This window comes from Paralichthys olivaceus, chromosome 18, assembly GCF_024713975.1.
Source record: "Paralichthys olivaceus isolate ysfri-2021 chromosome 18, ASM2471397v2, whole genome shotgun sequence".
Lineage (NCBI taxonomy): Eukaryota > Metazoa > Chordata > Actinopteri > Pleuronectiformes > Paralichthyidae > Paralichthys > Paralichthys olivaceus.
In genome coordinates this window covers 1,153,001-1,172,109 of record NC_091110.1, presented here as the reverse complement: position 1 = coordinate 1,172,109, position 19,109 = coordinate 1,153,001, and the positions used below count along the sequence as shown (strand labels likewise).

Here is a 19,109-nt window from a genome sequence, read left to right as displayed (position 1 = left end):
TTATTAATTATCAAATTACTGTGTAAAATTGGATACAGACAGCCCAGTTTGCTTTTCAACCATATACGACGCAGCAGGAGGTTATCTGCACAGATGCATTCACAACAGCTACTTCACATTATTCAGGCGAGAATAGCAGTAGGCAGAGACAGGAAGTGACGTATTAATTCCACTGCGAAGATCACGTGATTTACTTGACACAGAGATATGGAGCTTTCTTCCTATCTCTCTCCAAGAGTGTGGTCTTTCAGTTTGAGAGCATGACTTGTTGGATTTGTTCAGACTTTTTTTCATCAAAACCCTGCCCTTACACTCAAATAGCCCGTTTTCGCTTAACTTTGTATTGTTGATTGCACGGATTTCCTGCCCTTCAGCCATTCTCTGCACTCAGGCTGCTTTCTGTGCACTCGTGAATCGTCTGCCCTCACATTTCTCCTCTGCTCTTGGATTTTTTTGTGCAACAACCCTGTCAAATTTCCCCAACCAATAGAATGCCAGGTGTAGTGTTTTGGCTATGCACCAACAATAACCCACAGTATAATAGGTCCTGAGTCAAACAACCAGGGCTGTGTTTATGTAAAAACAGGCTCCTGTAGAGAAGCTGAGCATTGTTGCCTGATGGGAATTGTTGGGGCCTTGAACCAAGAGCTTAAAATGATTGTATTTTGAGGGAAATTATCATAAGAGACCAGAGTTGGAATGCGACACTCAATAACAACATTTTGAAGCTGTGACAAGATTCAGCAGTGATGTAGTGTACAGAAACAATCCTTTTCAAGGCACAAGGCTCTTACTTTTAATCATTAAACAGGAATGACTTGTATTAAACTCGCAATTTGTGAGTCAAGGCATCATGGTGTGAATGATTCATCGTTACAAGCATGATTGACTGAAAAGACGTCACGTGAGAAGAGATATACGTTCATACAGACATAGGGGTCCATATTCACGTTCAACATCACAACATGCATGATGCTGGAAAGACATCACAATAGAAGTGATGCGTAAACATACGTGAGCCATATTTTTCTATCCAGATTACAATCGATAAGTGTCACAAAATTGTCAAATTATCATACATCATGCCATTATTGATTGTGTATCATAAAGAGGACAACGTTATCATATAAATATGATTATTATCGTACAACTGGCAACACTGAAGCTGAGCGGAGAGGAAAAAGAAGTTGGGGAAGTGATCCGGGCTACGCTCTAGGCAACAGGCTAACCCATACAGACCAGCTCTTCCAAGATGGATGAGATTAGAATTAGAATTAAAATAAATTACCTCATCACCATGCATCCTGCATACAGCTGTGTGTAATGGTGTGTTTTGATATTCCAGCCAACTTTAAGCACGTATACATTGAGTATTGTCTCAGGTCCGATGTTGTATTTGCCCACAATAAAAGGGGGAGTATGGATTTTTCGTACCTGTATAAATATATTTTATACTCAGTGGTTATTTTAAAGCAGTTTTAATATTATTAGAGATTTATATTACCATCAAATGGATTCATAATTAGTATCTTTATTTTTATAGGAATATGTTGAGTATTTTGACTTGTAGAAGGGCCTCAGATCTGCAACCATTGGCAGAACTCCTAGCTTAACAACTCACATAGTCTCAAGGAGAACCCATCTGGACCTTGAGGTAAGGGTTACAAACTGTTTGGAGGATGCAGATTTGGAAAGACCCCTCCATCAGCATAGTGGTGATTAGATAGAGTACATATAATCTTTTGGTGAACTATCCCTTTAAGATACCTTGTTGAAGAAAAAACATAACCATATTTCGTGATGCCACCATGGCCTTGATCTTTTACTACCAAAATGAAATCCAAGTTCAAGTGAATGTTTGTGCCAAATGTAGAAGAATTCCCTTAAGGTATTCTGGAGATATTGCATTCACGAGGCAAAAAAAATGCTTTGTAAGGTCAGTGACCTTTAACTTTCACCACCATATTCTATGTCATCCTTGTGTCCAAATAAATATTTGTGCCCGCAAAATGAAATTCCTGATATAATGCATTCAAAACAATGTAAGGTCTTGTGACCTTTTTACCTTTGAACAGCAAAATATAAGCAGTTCATTCGGTTTCATGGTTTAAGGTGGTAGAATACCTAACAGTTACTTGTACCGTTTACAGTTTAATTACAGTAATTACCCCAAGGTTTCCCTACATTCATTTTACAGCAATGGCCTGATGCTACTTCAGACCTTGACCTTTGAACCACAGTCTGTTCAGGTCATCCTTGTGTCCAAATAAATATTTGTGCCACATGAAATGAAATTCCTGATATAATGCGTTCAAAACAATGTAAGGTCTTGTGACCTTTTAACCTTTGAACAGCAAAATATAATCAGTTCATCCGGTTTCATGGTATACCGTGGTAAAATATCCAACAGTTACTTGTACTATTTACAATTTAATTACAGTAATTACCCCAAGGTTTCCCTACATTCATTTTACAGCAATGGCCCGATGCTACTTCAGACCTTGACCTTTGACCACCACAGTCTGTTCAGGTCATACTTGAGTTTAAGTGAATGTTTGTGCCACATGTAATGAAATCCCTGATATATCGCATTCAAAACAATGCAAGGCCATGTGACCTCAGTTCTCTTTGTGTCTGTACTATACTTGAGGACACACAAGAAAAACACAGAACTAGTTTGTGAGGCCACTGTGACCTTGACCTTTGGCTACCAAAAACAAATAAGTTTATCCTTGACTCCAAGTGAATGTTTGTGCCAAATGTGAAAGATTCCTTGATGGTGTTCCGGATACATCACCTTTACAAAGCAACAAATGGGTTTTGTGAAAATCTAATGAGTTCATCTTCGATTTCACTTTAATATCTATACCAAATTTGAAGAAATTCCCTCTAGGCATTCTTCAGATATCAATTGCAGAATTTTTACTTCATTATTGCGACGTCCCACTTATCTATGAAAACTTAATATGAATTCAGTCAGTCCTGGTGCTGTAAAGGCTGTGGCTGACAGGTGGGGCAGTAAAAGTAGAATAACAGTAAGTAACCTTGCTAAATGCTAACATCCACTGACACCAAGTTGTGTCCGAGTTTAACAAACGCTAATATTTTGTCCCAATTCTGACATTAGGAGTTGAGGTCTGTAACAAGTTATTGACCTAGGATAAATAATGAAAATACTATCATCATTTATATTGTGTCAATATAAAACTTAATGTTTGAACACTTACAGCACATTTTAACAATGCCACAACAATACTAATAACCGTGATCATTTTGGTCACCATAATGAATAAAAACATTTTCCAACGGCACATAAGCATGGTGTGCCCAATAAGCACACCATGCTTATGTGCAACAACACAACTGTGTTGATGTACATTAGGCATTAGGAACTGTGATTACAATTAGAATTAGTGGGTTAAAACCTGGTTGTTACAGTTGCCGATGATCAATGCATCTGCAAGGATGAGCTGGCCAACTACCATGCCTTGTTCCAATGGAGGCGTACTTCCTTCCAGCATCCGATTGCTGAAGACGACGACAGAGTTGTTATCATTCAGTACTACCACTGGATCTGCCTGTTTTGCACAAACACATAGAGAGAAGCACAAGTGAGACGGATTCTGTCCAGAAAATTACTATCTGTATCAAGCAACCTGGATAATGAAACAGCCACAAGATTAAGTGCTGTGTTGATCAATATTTGGAGAGTCGATTACCTCCACAAAAGCTGCCACTTCCTGTAGAACTAGATTCCACTCCAACTGATCTTCTGTGTTAAATCGCTGTGTGTAATCTTCAATTTCCTCAGATAACTCCTGCAGGTAGCAAACAGAGGAGACTCCAGCTGCAATAAGGTATATTTACAAATACAAATACTTTTTCCCCATAACTAGCACAAGTTATTTCATGTGGGAAATAAACATATCGCAGTATTCTGAGTGGAAGCAATAATCATAGTTTTGTTTTTGTCTTTTAAAAGCCAGTGCATTAGTTCCAATGTTTCAAAAAGGGACAAAATCCAACAATTTTCTTGAAATAACCTTAACAGTTGTTTTTTTTTTTCATTGTTTAGTAGTCGTGGGTAATTGCAATATGAAAGTGGGTGAAAATATTAAATATGCAGAGGTAGATGATGACCAGAAAATTTGCTATCTTGTGATAGCAAGTGACAGACCAGTTTTCCGTATAATGTGAAGTGAATGGGACAGTAAATCACACACTGGGTGACTCAGGGAATGACTGTAAAATGATGTGGATCCATTCATTTAAGTTAAAAAAACAGGTTGCTTGACAATTAATAGTCTGGGTAGCGATAATTGCCAGTAACGAGTCAGTGACAGTACAAAGCTTTGCTTTACTCTAAGAGTACAATCTCTCTTAGTATTCGGCCGCAATGCTGTTTATTCCTGAGACTCCAGAAGTGTTTTGTGGACTCAGACTTCACCTACACTTCCATCACCATAGTGGTGAATAGATAATGAGTTAATTTTAATTTTACAGTGAACTGTCCCTTGAAGACACTTTTAAGGCCCCCTCTAAAATTGCATTCAAGTACTTTACTGATTGTTTAAGATGAGGTTCTCATCCAAGAACTTGCTAGCCATTCCATAAACCCGGTTGAGGACTAAGGGTGACAAGGCCTTTTCAGTTAGGGCCCCTTGAAGATAAATCTGACTTAATATCCTCTTATAAGTATATTAGTAGTAGTAGACATTTAATATATTTTATAATATTTTAATATAGTTAGATATTTTTAGGGCCTAAGCATTAACAGTGTGAGGACCCAATTAGAATTTCTCAAGTGCTTTACTTCCGACTAGAGAGATACAAATTTGGCACGTGTTTCATGCCCAGGCACACAAAAAAATTCTCGTCATCCTTTGCCACACCCAACGTCCTGTCTGCCATTTTGGATTGAATATACACATTTGGCATGATTTTCACACGTGCTACAAAATCCTACACCTCCAACAGATTTTATCTGTCTGAATTTAAATTTGTTATACTGTATGTCATGTTAGGGAATGGCAGTGAATTCCTTGGTGTCCTGTGGCTAGCTCATTTTCCGTATTCATGTGAAATTTGGTTAGGAGAGCCGAAAGGAGTTGGTGAATTCCGTACAATGTGTCACACCACAGTAAAATCAAGTTAAGTTTTAGTCTTGTCTCCATGTTCGTATTGTGATTTCCTGTTTTATTTTGAAAAGTAGCTCTCCTCTCGTTTCAGGTCACTTGCCCTTCCTCATGTGCCTCGGTCTGATTTTCTTCCCCGATCCTGATTATGCTCACCTGTTTCCCATTACCTCCATGTGTGCTTATAGTCTGCATCTCCCCTTTGTCCTGTGCCAGTGTGTCTTGTCCCTTGTCAAGCATCACCGGCCTTTCGTCATAGATCCACAGTTACAGTCGGTTGCCTCGTTAAGAGTGTTTTTTGTTGCCGTTTTGCCTCTTAGTTTTCATAGCTCCTTTTGTTAGTGTAGATTAGCTATCGTTAGATCTTGTCCCTCTTCGGAGGAGAATTTTGTTTATATATATTTTAAAAGTGTTGTCCCTCGTTGTAGGAGTTGTATTTTAGTTCATAGTGTTTCCCTCTTAGGAGAAGATATATTTCTGTTACTAGTTCATCACGTATCCCTCATTGTAGGAGTTTTGTTCTTTTTGTTAATGTTTGTAGTTAATTCCCTCTCAGGAGGAGATTTGATTTTATAACTAATTTTCATAGCTTTTTTCCCCCTTTAGATTAGATCTTAGTTAAGTGTTGTTTTTTTCTTTCCCTTATCCCTTCACGGAAGGTAGGATTTTGATTTGTAAGTTTTGTAATCATTCCCTCTTTATCGAGGCGCCCTCTGTTCTTCAGTCATTGTATTTGTGTGAAAATAAATACCCGAGCTGCATCAGCTTTCTCCTAACTCTGCATCCGAGTCCTTCCCCCAAGTCCCGTGCCTGACACAATGAATGTATTCGAGTATGTTTAGGCCCCCAAAAAGGAAGAATCGGAGCAATTCCAAAACAATCCTTGCACTGTTAGAGCTTCGGCCCTAATAACTGGTAATATATTGAAGGACAAGAGGAAAAACAAGAAGAAGGAGGATTTTTCCACTTCATTTTGCAGGAGAAGAAGAAAATCAGTGCAATTCCAATAGGAACCTTGCACTAACCTCAAAACATTTTCATGCAGATGAAGAAGATTACGGACCATGGAGCAAGTAACAATTAAGCAAACAATGATGTCCCTAATTAGGACAGGAGGGAGAAAAGTTTCTTTTTGCATCTCCACCTCACCACCTTAGCTTCTACATCTGAACAGCCCCTTGCCCAAGAATTAAACATCACTTTTTAATGTTTAATTAAAAGAAATCTGGGGCAGATTGTTGTTGATTGGAGATCTGAGAGAGAAACACTTAAGGGCTGTGACCAGTAAAAACATCAATCAGTTATCAAGTTGACCCAATGTACACTTCAAAATTATGAAGCAGGACCATGGCCTCATTTTCTCCAGTGCTATAATCAAGCTGGTGTTTATTGGACCTTTTAGAAGAGTAGCAGATGATCAATGGGGATAAGCAATTCCCTGATTTTCTTGCGCAAAAGAATAGCACCTTCACCACATAAAGAAGAGAGGAGTAGTCTCATGAGGCCTATCTGTTTGGTTCATTCATAATTACGGGAAATATTTAATAGTATATTAATAATTATTCTAATAAAAGTCATCAGGTGGTTTATTTTTAATTTGTATTAATTGTGACAGCTTCACTTATTCCCGAGCTGCACTAATAGAATAAGACAATAAAAGCATCAACACTGTGTTAGGAATCCTTTTGGGAACAAAATAATCTTTGTCGAATTCAAATTAAGCAGTGCTATTTATAAGCCTTTGAATTGAGTAAGTTTGATAAACTACCTTTTATTAGAAGCTTTGTTTAAAAAAACAGAGTGGTTACATGGAAAGTCTGAAACAGGAAATTGATTCCACTTATCTACAAGAAAATATCTGTTGCTCTTTATTATCATTCACTTTACTGTACACCCTTTTGTCCTGGTCAGGATCCTGTAAAATGATGAACCTTGTTTTCAAGAGATTGGTCAGTAGATGGGCTGTTGATAACAGACAAACTTAACTTGCTTTGGAGCAGGTCAATGGTTTAACACCATGGTAAGCACAGGTTGCCATAGGTTACCATGGTGATTCACCGCATGAACCAGCTTTGTAGGAGTGAGTTCAACTTGAAGTAACCTCAATAGCCACAAATCCTGCATCATATAATAAGAGTCATATCAAGCAAAGTAGTCCAGTGGTACAGTACCTGACAAGCACTCCTTAATCGCAATGCATTCCACAGAAGCAAAATACCTCGCCCCTTCTTTATACCTGTTAACATTACAGGTGGACAAGATGCTCTATTTAACAGTAGTTCAAGTGTTCAAGTGACTAAATCAAGTCAACCCTAAATGTATTCTCTTTGGGAAGCAGCACCTCTGTCACCATACAATGACTTTCTTTCTTCAATCATATGGAGTAGTCTACCCTCCTGACTTGGTCTATGAAAACTTTCTAGTACTAGGGCTGTCACAGAGAGAATGCATCAACAACTAGGTCTCTGTATGAGTAAGTTATGAGTTTTTGAAGATTGTTAAGCTAAATGGCATCCTGATGTATGATACCTACAGGAATCCTACACTCTACCTTTTACATTAAGTTAGAGATGGCCTGTCCAGCATGGCATAGTTCGAGAAAAATTGATGAACTGACAGCCGGTGGCAGGTGGCAGCTCATCTCCTCGCCACAACCGAGGTGCCCTTGAGCAAGGCACCGCCCCCCCTCCCCCCAACATCTGCTCCCCGGGCGCTGACAACGGCAGCCCACCGCTCCAGTATGTGTGTACATGGCATCTGTCTGTGTGTTTCTATGCATGTGTGTGCTTCGACAGGTGCCAACTGGATGGGTTAAATGCGGAGAACAATTTCGTGTATGCATGTAAAAAGTGTAAAAACATGACAATAAAAGTAAATCTTCTTCTTCTTAACTGCTGTAAAGGTGTATCCATTTCCCATATTGAACACTGAAATTAAGCTAGGAATGACATGAGGTACTTAGGGAAGGGTTTTCAAATTCCAGGATAACCATGGGAGGAAAAGTAAAATATTTGGTCACATGGCTTGCTCTACTGAATAAAACGTTGCTTCCATACCTTAACCAAAACTTTGACAAGGTCCATCTTGTTCAGCAGTAAACAGACAACTATGTAGCGAGCATAATATCGAAGCTTCTTCACTACTAATTCTGGCCTGATAAAAGAAAAGAGAGAAAAAGGATTTGTCAAGTCAATAAATCCGCATTAACAGTAGAGCACATTTCAATGAAGGACACTTTATGGTTCACTTTTTTTTTTTGGAGGAAAGAAGCATCTTTACATTTTTACTTGTTTCTTGCTGCTGTCTGTGTTGAAAAAATTTAAAAAGTAACTTTTATATATACATTTTTCTGACTGTTACCAAATCAAATGTTAAGACCCAAACCAACAATGAATATCTCCTACAAAAAAGCATTGTGTGTGCATTTCCCAAAAAACTTACAGTAACTTACCTGTCCTCTTTATTGACCTGAAAATAGTAGGACCGCTGACGGATGGCTGAGTAGAATGAAAACGCCTCATTCAGGTAACTTGTTTCTGAGGTACGAAGGCTGCCAATTAGAATTAAGACAAGATTAGAAAATGGGTAACATCTGGAGTGGAGCAAATTTCCAATAACATTAAATGAAATTTTGCAAATTCTATACATTTGATACTACAAAGTGATTGTATACAAAACAAAATTAGGATTTAAAGTAAAAAGAAATCTCTCACTTTATTAGTAGAAATAATAAATTAAAGTTACAACCTAAAGGTTTAACCACTCAATTTGCAGTTTACGTTCATGAAGGATGTGAAGCATGTAGTGAAGACTATGAAGGAATTTAATAAAAAGTGATAAGTGTAATTTATAATAGATCGAATCAGTTTTTCCTTGAACAAATTGAATTGCAAAGTGGTATTGCCACAAAGATTGACAAATAACCTGAAAACATATAGCCTCTAAACAAGGCAGACACAAGCGCCCTGGCTTAAAAACATTAGAAAATCTATCTCTGTTTGACCTTGCATGATAGCTCTGGACCCTCCTCGTAGATGGCAGACATGCAAGAAGGTGGTGGTGATAATAATAGAATATATATATATATAAATAGAATTTATTTCACGATACATTTATGAAGATCTAAGAAAACCTTAAAATATATAATAAATAAAAACATAGATAATTAAAGTAAAACAAAATGGTCATATTAAAACATATCAGTAGACATAAACCAATCAATACAACATATTTGACACAAGAATATTTGAAAGCAAGGTTAAAATCAGGTTTAGAGACATAGATACCTGTACACCATATGTGACTATATGTAAAACCAACGTTAAAAATGTGAGTAGTGACGGATAGATAGATGTTCTTTGAGTTGTGATTTTAAGAGTCCGTTAGAGTCAAGCTGATGGATGTGAGATGACAGAGTTCCACAGTCATGGTGAAGAGCAGGTCCAACAGGTGTTGGGGAGCCAGGTTTTGGAGGGATTTAAAGGTAAGCAGTTTGATTGTAGTGTATCCTTTGTTGGACTGCAAGTCAGTGAAGCTGAATGAGGAGTGGTTTAATGTGGTCCATGGATTTGGTGTGGTTGACGATCCTAGCAGCAGAGTTTTGGGTGGTTTGGAGACTTTGTAAGATTTATTACATTATTATATTATAATTAAAAGATTTTCTGAATTTGCTGATCTCCCCACTTATGTTTTTTATGAAAGATATAGATTTAATTATGTTTTATATTAAACATTTTAATCATGTTCTATATTAAACACATAGATTCTTATCTGAGTGAAGTCGCTGTCTTTGGAAACTTCGCACAACATTAATTCCATAATTTCCTCTCTGTCAAACTGTCTCTTGCTACTTTCTCACCAGACACTTGAAGTATCATCTGTAATGCTGAACATTTGATCACCATCAGATTAATATCATCATGATCAATAATATTGTATCGGTGCAGTTTACAGATTGTATACTGTCACTAAATGACTGGATGCATGTGTAGCGTTTTCAGTGTTCTGAAGATAGATTGAGGCTTTTCATGTGATTACAGATATTTTTAATATGTGTTATAGCAGTTATACCCAGCTGCATCTGCACTTTTAACAGTGTTTTAGATGCTCTGTTTCAATGATATGTTTGACACACCTCCTAAAATCGCGGAGGGTTTGTTAGATCTGTGAGGGCTTCAGGAAACACTGTGGTTGAAACTTTTACAACTCCATTATTGTTCATTTTTGATATCCTCATGTTGTCCAATTAATTTGATGGGGAGAGATGTAATCAGTCTTTCTTTCATTTCCAGCCCAACAGGAGTCATAGTGGTCCAAACGGCTGATCATGATCTACCACAGATTTATACATGCATTAAGTATAATGATCCACATTATATGTGTATGAGTGGAAGCTCTGTTTATCTGTTGTCGCATCCATCAACACTGATCTAGTTGATAAAGCACATTCAGTCACACTAGAGAACAGACACCATGTACATGAACCCAGAAGAATTATTTAAGCACATTGGAAATAACACCAGGATGTGTACTTTTACAATGTGTTGACGACTTGATGATTTGTGCGCCAACACACAACTAAAACACTTAGCTGCAGAAGCACACAAGGCAAGCCTGGAAAAACTGCAGTTTGTAAAAGAACAAGTCTCATTTTTAGGGAATGTGATCACAGCAGAGGGCAAATCCCTCTCCCCTAAGAGAGTAACAGCAATTCAAAATACTCCAAAAAACTGTCACAAAGAAACAAGTTATGTCATAATTGGGAATGTGCTCATTCTGCAGATCATTTATTCTCAACTATGCTGTCCTTGAGGCACATGGGTGACGCCTAAAAGCACACAGTAAGGTTACATGGACTGATGATGCAGAGAAAGCTTTCACTGACTTGAAACTGACCTTACAATCGACCCCGACCTTAGGACTACTGAACCCTGACCGCCATTTTACACAGGCACACATGACACAAGTGCTACTCCAAGAACATGGTGGCAAACAGAGACCTGTGGCATTTTTCTGGATCAGGATCAGTGAAGTTGGGGTAGCGTTGACCAGCACAGCTATTGGTGAGAGCCAAGTGCCACCTTAGCTGCTTCGGTGAGTGACACAGTACACATGTTCCAGAGAATACACCTGTACGAGTGACTATGGGTCACCTCTGCTGGACGATGATGGAATGCTGACCTCCATGGCATCCCTTCAGACAGCCAGGCCTGGGGGGCCTAAGAGGAACTTTTCCTCCTGTCAATAACTGTAATAGTTGTTTTCACTATCATTTGGATATTGGGCCGGCTTCTCAGACAGATCCTTATGACTCCCTGCTTTCTGATCTCTCCGGCTTGTTCTACATGTCAGAATGCCTGTGACCACAAACACAGCAATTGGCTGTACCCTACAGTATTTGTGATGATACATTTTGTGTGGGAATCTGTTTTGTAGTTGAAAAGTAACTCTTGTGACCTGAAAACCGCAAGACCTTTCTATTACCTTTATGACCTTTCTATTACTTATTGACTGTCCAGGGAACTATGCTTTATCTTCAAAGGAATCGTATGCAAATAGGTTTCCTGTGTCTTAATTCCTGTCTGAAACTGTGCCTACAGATCCAGTCTGGACTGGCTCAGTCAAACAGTCCTATATAAGATGTTTGCATTTGACTGTTCTGCATCAGCACTGTTGAGATCCCTCTGACTCTCTGCGTTGAACCTTTCTGCAGTAAACCCCTAATAAAATACACAAAGACAAATTTGGTAATCCAACCTCTTGAATTTTCAGATTTCAATTACACCAACTATGTTGTCCTGCCTCTCTCGAGTCACGCAATTTGTGTGTGAGCCGTGTGGTGAAATCTCTTGCTAGTCACATTCTGTGTGCGTGCAGTGTGCTTGTTTGTGTGTGTGAGCCACTGAAACGTTAGTTGAGAAGAGAGAACTTAAGTAACAGACTGATTTCCACCAATGCTGGAAAAACTCCATCGCAGATCACAGTAAGAGGAGATATCCCCTGCAATTGACCTCTCTCTTGCTCTTTTTCTCTTCCCATTAACCAATAGAAATTGTAGCATAGATTAATTCACCTATACTAAGAGGTTATAGTATAATACGGACATGAAGAATGTGGCTTGAACCAGAATAGTATGCCTGTTTATTTTTTCACAACTAGTCAATACTTCGCTCTTTAAAAAGAACAACTTCCATCGGTGACCCTTCACAATTAAATTCCCATACAGATACACATGCTTATCAAGCAGGAAACACAAATTCACTGACCAATAAGGCAACTAAATAATAAAGCTTAGGTAAATTACTGTTAAATAGCCAAACGTTTCACAAAAAAAAAAAAACTCAATATAGTTGATGATGATAATACAGGTCATTAGCTATATTATTAGCTATATATTGCTTGTTGTGTGTATTTTTCAATTTATCGTATCGATAATCATGAAAACCGTGATATTTCCTGTATGACAACAAACCTGGCACCAAAACTTCACATTGCGACATCCCTACATATCCCTACAGTTGCTATTCAGTCACTGAGCACCCATCTTGCAAGTGTTATGCTGAGAAGGGACTCTTTTCTGGTTGGGGTTGAGTACAGAGTCTGTTCATCAGGAATTTGTTGGGCTTTTAGGGCAGGAGTGTTGTTTTAGATCTCAAAAAATGCATAGAAGTTGTATTTGCTGATCGGAAAAAGGTCACAGTCACAGACCTGTGAAGGGGTTTAGTATCTGGCCAAACTGATTTATTTTTTAACAGGTTTTCAACTTCATCCAAGGTCTGTAGGAAGGAATAATCGTGATGTGGTCTGAGAAGCCGATGTGGGGGAGGGAGGATGAGTTATAAGTGGGGTTGGGTGCTAAATTGATGCTTTTCAAAATCGTTCTGATGCCTGCACTTAGACAGAAACTGGTACTCTTTTCTTAAAAAAGCACAAAACAATGGTCAATGATAAGAGTGGCTTTTTTATTGCTCGGACAAACTGGAAGTTAAAATTCAATACCAACTTTTAACAAGTTGACCTATACTAAAATAAACTATACTAAATATATAATATAAATAAGTGCAAAAATCTTGAATGTTCAATTTAAAAAAAATCACAAAACCTTTACACTAAATAACAGTTTCAGTTCTTAATACAGCAAAATACTACTTGCTCTTCCATTGCTCCCAGTATCAGAAAACTTTCATGAGAAATATAGCCACTCTTTCGAACGTTTAGCTTTAGGCATTTTATTGTAATGTAGACTCAAGTTTGAGGTAGCAACTAGCTAACTGTAGGCTAACATTACATGCTGCCAGAGTGTGTCTACACACTCTCTACACGGAGCTGGTCAATTTTATGTCAACTAGGTACATGCAGTGATGTTTATGTGTCCTGTAGTGGTTGAGGCCTACCACAATATGTTTTCAATTAGTAGCAGAAGCTTCTGACTCATTCCATATTTACTTGAGCTGTTTAGACACAAAAATGAGCTCTGACAAATGACAGACAAATACAAGCTCAATTTCTTAGATAAATATGTATCTGACAGAAACACAAGCTAGATGTAGCCTGCAAAGTGTGGGACACCTCCTATTTTACACAAGATAATGATCCAAGTTCCATATAAATAAAATAGGGTTAATTAAAGGGTCAATAGTTGACGGAGGAAGATGAGAAGTAGAAGATTTTAAGATTGTTCTGGTTTTTATTTGTTCACTTTGAGAAGTGTGCTTTTCTGGCATCTTTAACTCCCTGATCTTAAATGGCAATCTGATAAATAACTTTATGAATAAAGTTATTCTAATTTCTGCTAGTCAGAAGGAGGGGTTAGCTCTTTTATTCTTGTAGAGGTGGCTCACCTCTGGCTGTTCCAGAGGGGTGATTTGGCACAACAAGTCCAGTTGGCAAATCACTCAGAGAGCTGCTAAACACCGGAAGAGACACAAAGTGAGACACACAAACAGAGCCAGAGAGCTGAGCTGAGTAGCCAGTGGAAAAGGTTATGTGCTGGGTGATTTATATTCCTTTTAATATGATGAAACTGGTGAGCAGCTGTTGTCTAGCTGACATTGGAAGACTCACAGTGCCAGGGGACTTTGCCACATTGGCGCTCAATATGGAGCCCAACATGGCCAGTAATTGGACAGATTCAAAGCAGCTCCAGTCAGTGACTGCGCTAAATCAAATGGTGGAGTTGTTTTAAATGATGCAAAGGGAGCCTCTTCTGAAGTCAGTGGTGATGCTGATGCATGCACCTTGTCTGAAGTCAGCAGTAAGGACGACACCTGCTCCTTGTCTAAAGACAGCGGTGAGGATAACAGCTCTGCCTATTCCTGATCCCCAGTCGACGGTGCAGCCGGTGCCTCTTCCTTACCCTGGTCAGCAGTAGGTGGTGCAGCCACTTACTCTTCCCGTCCTTCGCTACCACTCTGTCGCCCCACTGCTGGAGAAAGAGTTCTTCGGGAGAGAACCGGTCTACTTTGGTGCCCTCCTGTTGGGGCTTGGTAGAGACCCTGCATATGGCAACACCCACCTGTTGTGCCTCTGGAGAGACCTGAAGTGCAGTTGCACCCACCTTATCGGCCTCCAGAGAGACCTGTGGTGCGGTGGCGCCCACCTGGTCAGCCTTCAAGCATATGATTTTTCCAAATAAATATAGTGAAACCTATGTGATTATATTTTGACCAAATGTTGTAGCATGTATCATGGTATGGGACAGGACTATATGAGGTATTAATTTTCCCTTTGATCTATTATCTATTATCACACAGTTTGACTTACTAGTAATGGTAGTAAAGCTGTCCAATTTTGGATGCAACTTCCCCAATTTGCCATCTCTTCAAGCCATACCGACTGTCCAGAATCTGTCTGTCATTGAAAACAAACAAACAATTGGACCACATTTAGATTATTTGGATCATATGTAATTGCATAATACATAAAGAGAGATGGAAGATGGAAAAAACCTGTGCTGCTGTTGAAATTTCCATAGTTTAGTGTAGACATCAAAAGTCCGTCCAAAGTAGGATTGCCACTGCTTGTGTCCATACTGAGGAAGGTCCCTACAGCAAAGAGCACAAAAGACAATGTACTGCTGTGATCCAGGTTTATGAGTCACACAGAATCTGACAAAATGTTATCATTTCACAAATTAGTAACTGAAAAGATAATGGATAGTTAAAATCTGGAAGAACATGGGACCATGTTTCATGATTAAACAGCTTATTTGATAACTCAATAGCTACCATTAGACAACAGCTAACAACAGCAATCAACCACCACTGTTTAGCATTTCAACGTTTAATATGTTCCATTAGGAGCACAATGGTAAAGATGTTTTTAATCCAGAAAATGCCAATGCACCTCTGACGCACAATTATTTAAGCTTACAAATGAACTGGAAGTGCTTAAAACAAACTTTTGTATTGATGTAAACTATGCATTACACAGAAATATGTTTCAGTGAATGGCTAGAAAATCAATGAATGCAAATGTTAGCTGCTGTCTAATGGTAGCTCATGATCAAGCTATCAAATATGTGGATGCAACCATAATTGACAGCTGACCATCTTTGATGGTATGCTAGCTTTATATACAAATCTTGTTTTTACATTTGTTCTACTGTACAAAAGCAAATAAACCCTCATTGATAGAGAAATACAGGTTAATTATTCCACTCACTTATGACCAATTTGTTTAATAACAACTTGAATTTATATAGCGCCTTTCAAGAGACCCAAGGACACTAAATGTGTCAGTAGGAATAAAAAAAACAAAAAATCACGACCCAACTCAGAAACTGTGATAAAGGAGAGAGACGCTGATTGAAAGCAAAAAAAAATTAGTCATTTATTTAAATACAATTACCAGATGAACATAACACAAACGAAGGAGGTAATGAGGTGTGTTCATCAGTGGAATCAGTAGTGAGTGAGCGTTGATGCATGGATGAAGTGTGTGTGTTGTGTGGGGATGATATTAGATTGATGAGAACAAAGCAAGACTGCATGAAAGTCAGGTGGGTGAGAGAGAAAGAGAGCGTTTCAGCCGTGAGGACAGACTTTTATAGGAAGAACACTGGGCCCAGGTGTTTCCAACTAGGAGAGTATCCAGCCCACCAGTTACCTGCTGCATCACATCATAGAATATTAGGTTAAAGGTCCAGTGTGTAAGATTTAGGTGAAAGGGCAGAAATTTAATGTAGAATAATCTTCATGATGTTTTCACTAGTTCATTTCATCTAAATTGTAGTTTTCTTTACCCTACAAAAGGCCATTTATATTTAAATACTTAAATATTTACATCAAGGGGGTCCTTTTTACGGAGGCCTCCATGATTTTTTACAGTAGTGCAGACTGGAAAAACTAAACATCTTTTGAGTTTTTAAAACAACTAAAGGCTACCACAGGTTTGGAAGGGGAGGATGAGGTGAGGGATATTCAGCAGCAACATGCAATTTCAACACTAGATATCACAAAATTCTACACACTGTACCTTTAAATAAGGTGGGGGCCTACACAAAATTAAACACACAAAACAAGACAGAAATAGACTGAGCACTAATGGCAGGGTGGAACATTAACAGAGGCCAAATGCCTTAGTGAACAGGTACTGTTTGGGTAGTTTTTTTAAGCTGTCCAGAGATGCAGCATTGTGGATTTCAGTGATATGGTGTGGCTAGGAGGGGCACACCATATCATATAGGTGAGAAGGAGGAGTTTGTACTTGCAGGCCTTGATTGGGAGCCAGTGGAGGTGGATGAGGGTTGAGGTGATGTGCCGCCAGGGCCTGTTCAGGAAATTGTCAAAAAAAACTTTTCATTGATTATCCCCCTTTGAATCATGGCTTGAGCCATCCGGTTACGCTATGCTAGGACCCATCTTGCCTGCACATGGATCGGTGTTGTTAGAGTCAGGTAATCCATGAATCCCCTGATTGCGGTCAGATGACTTCTCGTAGGAGTCTTCAGCCCTCTTGAATCTGCCCTGGTTGCAATGATCAGGTTCATTCCCTTGATAGGGGAGATGGTGCATATGCACCCAGTGATGATCCCATTCTTGACAGGCTGAAACTTTCTAAGTTTTATTAGATGTGATTTTGGATGTGGTTCATTGCATCTTTAATAAGACTATGGGGGTTGGACCCATATTAGTGCTGCACAGTATACTAATACTAGAAAGGTATCATGATACCAAGCTGTTAAAAACATAGTTAATTTTATAAGTATAGGTGAATGATGTCCAGGGCACACCAGCTGCAGACCATCAATATAGTCAATAGAAAAGCATATATTTTTCCTGTGTGTGCAACGCTTTGCTTCCACACCATGCAGGTGTGCCTGCAGTTCCTCCCTTTACACACGCATTTTTCTACATCTACAATGACACATAATGCTATTAAAGTTAGCAAGTTATGATCTTGATCTTTACAATAATCCAAATTATATATAGCCTAATGCTATAAAGTGAATGCTACTTATTCATTGCAAAAACCCACCTACATACATGAAAACAATTACATAAATTACATTGTAAGTCTGGCATTTCATGGGGATGAAGCTCAAACCCAGGATTAACCCTCACACTACAGTTAGCCTCACAAACTAATTAGGCCCTTAGCTACAACAATTTATTTTCATTTTTGACAACTGTGAGGTTTTCTTTCTTCTCCTTTGCTTTTTGGACAAGTGAGTTGAGGGCCCAATAGCATCCAAAAGCTGCTTTGAGACATACACTGAACTCCAGAGATCTGGGTTAGCTGGTGTTAATGTGTTGTAAACATAATTGCATGATCTCTCTACAGCTGAAATAATAGGTTACATCCTGCTTCTGGAGGATTTGTTGCTGTTGTGAAGATGTCTGAGCAGAGAACCTCCCACTATGTTATTCATATGTGAAAGGAAAAATCCATCTGCTGTCCCTCAGCTAGTTAGAACAATGCCTTGAGATCAAATTTCATGGATAAGCTTCCAAAGCATCTGAGGATCTTGGGGGATTTTTTGTATACTTTGTATGGTATACCACTGGGACCTGAAACAGAAGATGACCTGCCATGCTTTACCACATCTTGGACTCCTTTCCATGATGGAAGTGCTTAGGGTTGTTGTTGGTGGGTCCACATTATTGAGTTTTTCTGCTAGGGTCTGTTTTCTTGATGGATCACTGAATGTTTCCTCACAAAGTCTTCAGCCTCATCCTCGAAGCTTGGTACCCAGACTTCACATCTTCTTGTATGGATTTGTTGAAGCGGTACGGGTCTGTACTGTTTTATGGATTTTTTATTATTATTTATTTATCTGAATCAGAAATTATAGCCGATAAAATGTCCGATAAACGCCCGCCTGGTTGTGCCTGGTTGTTCCTTGTTGCGCTCTTGACATTATACATCTGTGCCTGTCCATACCAGCATGATGTCTTTATGTCAGAACTGAAAACTAAGTTGCTGGTGTGGAAGTTTATCATACTTCCTGAGAATCACTGTAGGATTGCAATTTGCAACAAATGTGCAAAGGTTCCGAGAGGGGGAAAAACATTTGCAAATTTAAACACTATGGATCTCAGAAATCACCTGACGAGTTCGTCATCGTGACGAAGATGTTTAGGAGAATAAGAAGTGCTTTTCAGATGTCTCCCTGCCTGCCCTATATGATTTGGTTGCCGACAATTAAACTTTCTGATGAGTGTCAATTAACGTTAGTAGAAAACTTTAGTTCATGTTAAAAAGTAAAACAGTTTATTTTGTATTGACAAAAGCGTGGTGCCCATTGAGAACTGTCCAATCAGCACTGAAACTCTCGAATAAGAGAATTAATCTCTGTGACATCTGCTCTCAATTTAAAAGAATGGATGTCTTGAATGTTTGAAATTTATGAAATGTTATTATTCTAGAGCATTTGAATTTATCTTATTTCTCTGATTTTACGCTGACTTTTCTCAACCACAAAAGATGGATTTTATGAGTGAAATGCCACTTTATTGAAAGAAGTTCAGTCTT

The 19,109-nt window shown here is 38.6% G+C and overlaps 1 protein-coding gene across 7 annotated transcripts in view; it reads right to left on the bottom strand.

The window, feature by feature from the left end:
- Window positions 1-19,109, bottom strand: part of scai (suppressor of cancer cell invasion) — an 80,450-nt gene that overhangs the window by 25,811 nt on the left and 35,530 nt on the right. For 2 of the 7 annotated variants that reach the window (XM_069513978.1, XM_069513976.1), the window contains exons 3-8: window positions 15,083-15,178; window positions 14,898-14,984; window positions 8,587-8,685; window positions 8,192-8,288; window positions 3,720-3,818; window positions 3,426-3,578 (exon numbers count right to left, since the gene is read on the bottom strand). In XM_069513978.1, the coding sequence (XP_069370079.1) occupies window positions 3,426-3,578; window positions 3,720-3,818; window positions 8,192-8,288; window positions 8,587-8,685; window positions 14,898-14,984; window positions 15,083-15,178 (631 nt within the window). Of the gene's footprint in view, window positions 1-3,425; window positions 3,579-3,719; window positions 3,819-7,306; window positions 7,510-8,191; window positions 8,289-8,576; window positions 8,686-14,897; window positions 14,985-15,082; window positions 15,179-19,109 lie in introns of those variants that run through there. The other 5 variants (XM_069513977.1, XM_069513980.1, XM_069513979.1 and 2 more) reach the window with 5 other exon arrangements.